General features: G+C 40.6%; 1 protein-coding gene across 4 annotated transcripts in view; it reads right to left on the minus strand.

Annotated features, from left to right (window-relative positions):
• The window catches only part of DZIP3 (DAZ interacting zinc finger protein 3), a 125,030-nt gene that overhangs the window by 77,958 nt on the left and 36,441 nt on the right, over positions 1–10,631 (minus strand). For all 4 annotated transcript variants that reach the window (XM_032150217.2, XM_032150218.2, XM_058437539.1 and 1 more), the window contains exon 5: positions 4,820–4,936. In XM_032150217.2, the coding sequence (XP_032006108.1) occupies positions 4,820–4,936 (117 nt within the window). The remainder of the gene's footprint in view (positions 1–4,819; positions 4,937–10,631) is intronic.

Consider the following 10,631-nt stretch of genomic DNA (forward strand, 5'->3'; position numbering starts at 1 on the left):
GCTGCATGCAGCGGCTCATGCCTGTAATCCCAGCACTTTAGGAGGCCGAGGCGGGCAGATTACAAGGTCAGGACATCGAGACCATCCTGGCCAACATGGTGAAACCTTGTCTCTACTAAAAATACAAAAAATTAGCCAGGCGTGGTGGCACGTGCCTGTAGTCCCAGCTACTCGGGAGGCTGAGGCAGGAGAATCACTTGAACCTAGGAGGCAGAGGTTACAGTGAGCCGAGATCGCGCCACTGCATTCCAGCCTGGGTGACAGAGTGAGACTCCATCTCAAAACAAACAAAATAAAACAAAACAAAACCATGATCTTTTAAATCAAAATCCTTTACTCTCCCACGTGGATTCTGCAAAATAATATGAACATAAAGTTTATCAATTCTTCAATGAAAAATTAAACCATGTGGATATTTCCTTTGTATAAAAATGGTCTATGCAAAATTACTGAGATGAGATAGATTAGGGATCAGTGAATTGTAGAGGGAGAGAGGTGGGTGTGACTATAAAAGTCGTAAGAGAGATTTCTGTGGTGGTAGAATAGTTCTTTTATCTTGATTGCAGTAGTAGTTACACAAATGTACACATTTGATAAAATGGCACAGAACTATACTAGTCTGGGCATTAAAAAGCTAACCTAGCTGGCCTGAGGCTGTTATCCTTATTAAGTCCTGCTTGCAAAGTTGATCTTTGGCTGATGTCTGGGAACTTGAATTTTGGCAGTGTTCCCTAACTGATAAAGGTGCTTTGCCATGTCTAGACTATTTGTGCAAACACTATGATTTATGCTGAGCACCTGGGAGTTTCTTCTGGAAGTCTGGAATTTTGATACATGCCAGGCAGCAGGTACCTAGATGACCAATGCCCAATAAAAATATTGATCACTGAGTCTCTTATAGGCTTCCCTGGGCAGAAACATTGTGGATGTTGCTACATTTTCTTTTCTTTTTTTTTCTGAGACGGAGTCTCGCTCTTTCACCCAGGCTGGAGTGCAGTGGCGCAATCCCAGCTCACTGCAGGCTCCGCCCCCCCGGGGTTCACGCCATTCTCCTGCCTCAGCCTCCCACGTAGCTGGGACTACAGGCAGCCGCCACCTCGCCTGGCTAATTTTTTGTATTTTTTAGTAGAGATGGAGTTTCACCATGTTAGCCAGGATGGTCTCGATCTCCTGACCTCGTGATCCACCCACCTCGGCCTCCCAAAGTGCTGGGATTACAGGCGTGAGCCACCGCGCCCGGCCGGATGTTGCTACATTTTCATTGCTGGAGGTGGCCGTATATGCTGTGTAGCTTCTCATGGAAGGGAGAAAATATGGAGGAACCTGCAGATGGCTTTTCTCAGACTTCACCTGTGTCTTTTCCCCATATGATCTACTATATATCCTCATCACATCACCATAATAAATCTTAGATGTTAGTATAACCATATGCTGAGTCCAGTCCTTATAGCAAATCTCTGAACATGAGGGTGGTCTTGGAGACCCCAGACACAAAGCCCCATGGACCAACATCAATTTCCTGTTTTTTTTTTTTTTTTTTTTAATATGTTCTGGAGTAATGTAATTATGTTAACTATTGAGGGAAACTGTGTGAGGGGTACACCAAGACCTCCCTGTCCATTGTATTTGTGATGGTTAAGTTCATGTATCAACTTGACTGGCCACAGGGTGCCCAGATTAAATATTGTTTCTGGGTGTGTCTCTGAGCGTGTTTCCAGATGAAATTTGCCTTTGAAATGGTAGACTGGGTATAACAGGTTGCCCTCTCCAATGTAGGTGGGCATCATCCAATCCATTAAAGCCAATCCATAAAAAGTAGAGGAAGGAAGAATTCATCCCTTTTTGCTTCCTGCCTACTTCCTGGAGCTTGGACATCTCATCTCAACTTCTGCCTTCATCCTTGGATTTATACCTGTTCTTAGCCTTCAGAACTGGGATGAGTTATACCACAAACGTTCCTGGGTCTCCAGATTACAGAGAGCAGATCATGGGACTTCCTGAGCCTCTATAATCACATGAGCCAATTCCTCATAATAAATCACATATACATTCCTTATAATCATGTATATGTATATGTATATATAAGTATTTGTATGTTTTATGTATATAAAACAGAACACACACACACACAGACACACACACACACAGACACACACACACACACACACACAGCAAAAACCAGTTTGGTTTCTCTGGAGAACCCTGGACTCCTCTGCTCATAAGCTCTATATTGACTGAAGATTATAACCCTATCTTTTGTCACATTACCCTTTTTCATGAAGATTTCCCCATACCATAAACAAGATTTTTCTAGGTACATAGAATGATAAATATCCATAGGATATAAGCTTTCTTTTTTTTTTTTGAGATGGAGTCTCAATCTGTCACCTAGGCTGGAGTGCAGTGGCATAATCTTTGCTCCCTGCAACCTCTTCCTCCTGGGTTCAAGCAATTCTCCTACCTCAGCCTCCTGAGTAGTTGGGATTACAGGCGCATGACACCAAGCCTGGCTAATTTTTGTATTTTTAGTAGAGATGGGGTTTCACCATGTTGGTCAGGCTGGTCCTGACCTCATGATCTGCCCGCCTCGGCCTCCCAAAGTGCTGGCATTACAGGCATGAGCCACTGCGCCCGGCCCATAAACTTTCTGTTTGTACTGATCTAACTGTATACTCTCACCTTGCATGCTTCTAATGACCAACAGTATTCAATGAGGAGATAACTGACTGGGATTATAAATTTGGCTTCAAACTGATCTCAGTGGAGATAGACATGTGTGTTTGTTCTTGATGGACTGAGTCTATTAAATATAAACTCCTCATAACATCTAAATGGTTCCCACCTTAAAATTCCCATCCCTGAAGAGGCAGTAAAATGTTGTAGTTCAGACCATAGAATCTAGAGCCAAGGACTTCATCCTGACTCCACTACTTACTACCTGGTCAAGTTAGCAAGTTATTTAACCTCTGTGCCCTAAGATGGGGTACTTATGAACAGTAAAAGGGCTAATTTTTACAAAGAGCTTAGAACAGTGGCTGTCATACAGCAAACACTAAATAAGTGTGAGCTATTATTTTGTAATTAAAAGAAAACAGCTTCATGAATAACACAAGAGAGATTGGCTAATATAATTCTAAATAAAACATTTCTAAGAACAAGATAAGATGCAGAATTGTGGTAGTGCTATAATTAGAGGAGGAAAAACTCTGGAATTTAAAGATGCTAGTTGTACATTTCTAACCTAAAGCCCCTGTCCTTTTCTCCTACCTTCTCCCCATCAGCAAAGATTATTCCAAGAACTAGAATAAAATTAATATAGAGATGCTATTTGCAGCTGCACCCCCATAATACATAATCCACTGTTGCCTCCTACAAGGTTGTCTTGTCCCTTTTTGGTGGCCTTGAAGGACAGATAGAGTAATTTAGATACAGCAATAGACTACTTTGTTCATCACAATGCCACTTCGGCTCACAAGTACTACCTAGAGCTACCAAGGGAGAAACTCTTCCATTTCCTAGTCTAAGACTCATCTTTGAAGTAATGTCTAAGTAAAGAAAGCTAAGCAATGGGTAACTGTTAAGGCTGATTTCACATTGATTTGTTTCATTGACTGACAATCTGGTCAGTGGGAGAAATGGCAGGTCTGCCATATCCCCCAAGTTCTCAGGATTACAAGATGCAAATCCTCCCATTTTCTTTGTTTCCTCGTTGGAATCCAACTAGAATCTCCTTCTGAATGGTGTAACTCACCCTGTAAGAACCCTAATCCCCAGAATCCTAAATAAGAATTATTTTTCCATCTTTTTGTACATCATTATAATATGGGATTTAATGTCTTAGGCTCCCTTTTTTGGTGTCTGGGTAGTCCTTTTTTGAAGATAACCCTATTTATTTCTGAAGTATCATTTGATCTTAAACACATAAATACATTTATTAATTTTACCTATAATAGAAATTCCAACTTTTACAAATATAGAAACCTCAGAAGAAAGAGAAGCTGATTAATTATGGTTTAAAAAGACATTTTTAAACCATATTAAATGATTAATTATGGTTTAAAAAGACATTTAAAAAGAATTTTTTTAAAATTGATAAATAAAAATTGTACATATTTATCATATATGACATTATAAAATATGTGTACATTGTGAAATGACTAACTCAAGCTAATTAACCTATGTATAACCTCACATATTTATCATTTTTGTAGTGAAAATACTTAAAATCTACTCTATCAATTTTCAGGATTATAATACATTGTTATTAACTATAGTCACTAGGTTGTACAATAGATCTCTTGAACTTATTCTTCACATCTAACTGAAATTTTGTATCTTTTGACCAACATCTCTTCAGTCTGTATTCTTGACCCCTTACCCCTAGCCTCTATCATACTCTCTGCTTCTGTGAGTTCAGCTCCTAGATTCCACATTCAAATGACATCATGCAGTATTTGTCCTTCTATACTTGGCTTATTTTTTTAACTTTATGATTCTCCATTTCTAATTGGGAAAGCCCATTTCTATTAGTTCAAGTTTCTCTTAAGATGAAAAATTTTCTAGTAGGGAAGAGACTAGAATAGGCTTATTACAGAGCCAGTCACATGAGAAAGTACAAGACATATATAAGTCATCTACCAGTCGTATAAGAAAGTACAAGACACAGGAAGGCAATCAATTTATACATACCCTTTTCTAGAGGTAAAAGAAAAAAATAAAAATTGGCCCACACCTTAAAATAAGCATGCATTGGCTGTTTTCTCACTGAGAAATGTTGACCAAGTCCATTATATCAAATTTTCAAAAAGAAAACACTTACAGTATAATTGCCAGCTTGAATGTTCCCAAGTGCTGCTTCTAGCTGTGTAATCAAGAAACGTAAAGTCAAAGCAGGAACAATCTCCTCACCATTCTGGCTGTTAGCTGCAACTTCTCTCTGTGGAAAATTATTCAGTTAAAAATGCCTATAAGTCTGAACAAACATCTACATATGTTTACATTATACAAATAATTCATGTTCATTGGAGAAAATTTTAAAAATAGAGGTGAAGATGGTTTTTAAAAAAAAAAAAAATCCATACCAACCAGATACACTGTTCTCATATGTTTGCTTTTAAGTAGTCTGATGAATGTCATTTGTAACTATTTCCTTAAAACAATTTTAAATTTTATTTATTTATTTATTTATTTTTGAGATGGAGTCTCGCTCTGTCGCCCAGGCTGGAGTTCACTGGCGCAATCTCAGCTCACTGCAAGCTCTGCCTCCCGGGTTCATGCCATTCTCCTGCCTCAGCCTCCTGAGTATCTGGGACTACAGGCGCCCACCACCACACTGGCTAATTTTTTGTATTTTTAGTAGAGACGGGGTTTCACCATTTTAGCTAGGATGGTCTTGGTCTCCTGACCTCGTGATCCGCCTGCCTCAGCATCCTAAAGTGCTGGGATTACAGGCGTGAGCCACTGCGCCCAGCCTCTTTAAAACATTTTTTAAAAAGGCATTCCTGTACCTGCCAAGGGGTTGGCAACATCCACACCTACTTCAGAGGACAGTAGTAATCCCACTTCACTCTCATACCTTCTATTGTGTGACATAGCTAAAATCTTCCAGCCCTGAACCTGTGGTAAACAAGAATGCTGGCATTAATACCAATACAAGGGTAAACCATTTTATGCTGCAATCTGATTGCAACTGAGCTAATGCATGCTTTGTTATGTACTATAGTTTATATACATGGTTGAAATGAAAGGTAGGACTATGTCTTTGTGTCCATTCCTCAATGTTTTCTACCTACAAGTGCTTGGTTTAAATTACATAATCTGTTAATAATGTATAATCTGCATGGAAAATTTCATCTACCCTTCCATAACTTGGTTTCCATATATAACATTTTCCTGTTTTTTTCCTAACTGACTAGATACTTTATTTCAGTCTCCCTAGCAATCAATTTAATGAGCCTCTTCTCTATCAATACATGTTCTCTAGGTAAAGTAACCCACTATCATAATTTTAAATAGTGTCTACACACTGACAGTTTCCAAATTTACATTTCTAGCCAAGAACTTCACCTACATTCCAAGCTCAAACAATATCTCTTGAATTTGAATAGAAATATAAAACATAATACTGAAGTTCCACCTCTGTCAAACAGCCTCGGTGGTTTCAGATCAGTCTCCCAATGATAATAACTAAAACAACGCAACAAGATATAAAAACTAATTATCTGAAAGCAATGGAAAACTACTAAGACAATGAAAATAAAAACCTCTGAAAGGCAATCTCTGGAGAGCTGACTTTTGACTGACTTTTGGAGCTACTTTTCTCATTAAAGTAATTGCCATATTCAGTTATGGCACAGCCTTCAGCAGATTTGCAAGGCTTGGGGGAAAATTGGAGTGCATGGTCTATAAGGAGGAGCAGCCCTGGTAAACAGCTCATTCTTTTCATTGAGGCCTTGTTTCGGTTCCAATGGAAGCAGACCATAATTAAAGGATTTCAGTGGAAATTGTTTATTTGGGAGGTACAGAGAAAATGGTAGAAAGTGGAGAAGTAATGGATAGTAGGTGGAGCCAAGATGGCCGAATAGGAACAGCTCCGGTCTCCAGCTCCCAGCCCCAGCGACACAGAAGACAGGTGATTTCTGCATTTCTGCTTGAGGTACTGGTTTCATCTCACTAGGGAGTGCCTAACAGTGGGTGCAGGACAGTCGGTGAAGCGCACTGTGCACGAGCCAAAGCAGGGCGAGGCATTGCCTCACTCGGGAAGTGCAAGGGGTCAGGGAGTTCCCTTTCCTAGTCAAAGAAAGGGGAAACAGACAGCACCTGGAATATCGGGTCAGTCCCATCCTAATACTGCACTTTTCCAACGGGCCTGGAAAACGGCACACTAGGAGATTGTGTCCCGCACCTGGCTCGGAGGGTCCTATGCCCACGGAGTCGCGCTGATTGCTAGCACAGCAGTCTGAGATCAAGCTGCAAGGCGGCAGCGAGGCTGGGGGAGGGGCGCCCGCTATTGCCCAGACTTGCTTAGGTAAACAAAGCAGCCAGGAAGCTCGAACTGGGTGGAGCCCACCACAGCTCAAGGAGGCCTGCCTGCTTCTGTAGGGTCCACCTCTGGGGGCAGGGCACAGACAAACAAAAACTCAGCAAGAACCTCCACAGACTTAAATGTCCCTGTCTGACTGACAGCTTTGAAGAGAGTACTGGTTCTCCCAGCACGCAGCTGGAGAGCTGAGAACAGACAGACTGCCTCCTAAAGTGGGTCCCTCACCCCTGAGCAGCCTAACTGGGAGGCACCCCCCCAAGTAGGGTCAGACTGACACCTCATTCAACCGGGTACTCCTCTGAGACAAAACTTTCAGAGGAACTATCAGACAGCTGAATTTGTGGTCTCACGAAAATCCGCTGTTCTGCAGCCACCGCTGCTGACACCCAGCCAAACAGGGTCTGGAGTGCACCTCTAGTAAACTCCAACAGACCTGCAGCTGAGGGTCCTGTCTGGTAGAAGGAAAACTAACAAACAGAAAGGACATCCACACCAAAAACCCATCTGTACATCACCATCATCAAAGACAAAAAGTAGATAAAACCACAAAGATGGGGAAAAAACAGAGCAAAAAAAACAGGAAACTCTAAAAAACAGAGCACCTCTCCTCCTCCAAAGGAACGCAGTTCCTCACCAGCAACGGAACAAAGCTGGATGGAGGATGACTTTGATGAGTTGAGAGAAGAAGGCTTCAGACGATCAAACTACTCTGACCTACGAGAGGAAATTCAAAACAATAGCAAAGAAGTTAAAAACTTTGAAAAAAAATTAGAAGAATGGATAACTAGAATAACCAATGGAGAGAAGGGCTTAAAGGAGCTGATGGAGCTGAAAGCCAAGTTTCGAGAACTACGCGAAGACTGCAGAAGCCTCAGTAGCAGATGCGATCAACTGGAAGAAAGGGTATCGCTGATGGAAGATGAAATGAATGAAATGAAGAGAGAAGGGAAGTTTAGAGAAAAAAGAATAAAAAGAAATGAACAAAGCCTCCAAGAAATTTGGGACTATGTGAAAAGACCAAACCTACGTCTGATTGGTGTACCTGAAAATGATGGGGAGAATGGAACCAAGTTGGAAAACACTCTGCAAGATATTATCCAGGAGAACTTCCCCAATCTAGCAAGGCAGGCCAGCATTCAGATTCAGGAAATACAGAGAACGCCACAAAGATACTCCTCGAGAAGGGCAACTCCAAGACACATAATTGTCAGATTCACCAAAGTTGAAATGAAGGAAAAAATGTTAAGGGCAGCCAGAGAGAAAGGTCGGGTTACCCACAAAGGGAAGCCCATCAGACTAACAGCTGATCTCTCAGCAGAAACTCTACAAGCCAGAAGAGAGTGGGGGCCGATATTCAACATTCTTAAAGAAAAGAATTTTCAACCCAGAATTTCCTATCCCACCAAACTAAGCTTCATAAGTGAAGGAGAAATAAAATACTTTACAGACAAGCAAATGCTGAGTGATTTTGTCACCACCAGGCCTGCCCTAAAAGAGCTCCTGAAGGAAGCACTAAACATGGAAAGGAACAACCGGTACGAGCCACTGCAAAAACATGCCAAATTGTAAAGACCATCGAGGCTAGGAAGAAACTATAGCAACTAACGAGCAAAATAACCAACTAACATCATAATGACAGGATCAGATTCACACATAACAATATTAATGTTAAATGTAAATGGGCTAAATGCTCCAATCAAAAGACACAGACTGGCAAATTGGATAAGGAGTCAGGACCCATCAGTGTGCTGTATTCAGGAAACCCATCTCACGTGCAGAGACACACATAGACTCAAAATAAAGGGATGGAGGAAGATCTATCAAGCAACTGGAAAACAAAAAAAGGCAGGGGTTGCAATCCTAGTCTCTGATAAAATAGACTTTAAACCAACAAAGATCAAAAGAGACAAAGAAGGCCATTACATAATGGTAAAGGGATCAATTCAACAAGAAGAGCTAACTATCCTAAATATATATGCACCCAACACAGGAGCACCCAGATTCATAAAGCAAGTCCTCAGTGACCTACAAAGGGACTTAAACTCCCACACAATAATAATGGGAGATTTTAACACCCCACTGTCAACATTAGACAGATCAACGAGACAGAAAGTTAACAAGGATACCCAGGAATTGAACTCAGCTCTGCACCAAGTGGACCTAATAGACATCTACAGAACTCTCCACCCCAAATCAACAGAATATACATTTTTTTCAGCACCACACCACACCTATTCCAAAATTGACCACATAGTTGGAAGTAAAGCTCTCCTCAGCAAATGTAAAAGAACAGAAATTATAACAAACTGTCTCTCAGACCACAGTGCAATCAAACTAGAACTCAGGATTAAGAAACTCACTCAAAACCGCTCAACTACATGGAAACTGAACAACCTGCTCCTGAATGACTATTGGGTACATAATGAAATGAAGGCAGAAATAAAGATGTTCTTTGAAACCAACGAGAACAAAGACACAACATACCAGAATCTCTGGGACACATTCAAAGCAGTGTGTAGTGGGAAATTTATAGCACTAAATGCCCACAAGAGAAAGCAGGAAAGATTCAAAATTGACACCCTAACATCACAATTAAAAGGACTAGAAAAGCAAGAGCAAACACATTCAAAAGCTAGCAGAAGGCTAGAAATAACTAAAATCAGAGCAGAACTGAAGGAAATAGAGACATAAGAAACCCTTCAAAAAATTAATGAATCCAGGAGCTGGTTTTTTGAAAAGATCAACAAAATTGATGGACCGCTAGCAAGACTAATAAAGAAGAAAAGAGAGAAGAATCAAATAGATGCAATAAAAAACGAAAAAGGGGATATCACCACCGATCCCACAGAAATACAATCTACCATCAGAGAATACTACAAACACCTCTATGCAAATAAACTAGAAAATCTTGAAGAAATGGATAAATTCCTCAACAAATACACCCTCCCAAGACTAAACCAGGAAGAAGTTGAATCTCTGAATAGACCAATAACAGGTTCGGAAATTGTGGCAATAATCAATAGCTTACCAACCAAAAAGAGTCCAGGACCTGATGGATTCACAGCTGAATTCTACCAGAGGTACAAGGAGGAACTGGTACCATTCCTTCTGAAACTATTCCAATCGATAGAAAAAGATGGAATCCCCCCTAACATTTTATGAAGCCAGCATCGTCCTGATACCAAAACGTGGCAGAGACATAACCAAAAAAGAGAATTTCAGACCAATAACCTTGATGAACATTGATGCAAAAATCCTCAATAAAATATTGGCAAACCGAATCCAGCAGCACATCAAAAAGCTTAGCCACCATGATCAAGTGGGCTTCATCCCTGGGATGCAAGGCTGGTTCAACATACGCAAATCAATAAATGTAATCCAGCATATAAACAGAACCAAAGACAAAAACCACATGATTATCTCAATAGATGCAGAAAAGGCCTTTGACAAAATTCAACAACCCTTCATGCTAAAAACTCTCAATAAATTAGGTATTGATGGGATGTATCTCAAAATAATAAGAGCTATCTATGACAAACCCACAGCCAATATCATACTGAATGGGCAAAAACTGGAAGCATTCCCTCTG

The sequence above is a fragment of the Hylobates moloch genome, unplaced genomic scaffold (assembly GCF_009828535.3).
Source record: "Hylobates moloch isolate HMO894 unplaced genomic scaffold, HMol_V3 SCAFFOLD_4, whole genome shotgun sequence".
In the NCBI taxonomy this organism is placed as follows: Eukaryota; Metazoa; Chordata; class Mammalia; order Primates; family Hylobatidae; genus Hylobates; species Hylobates moloch.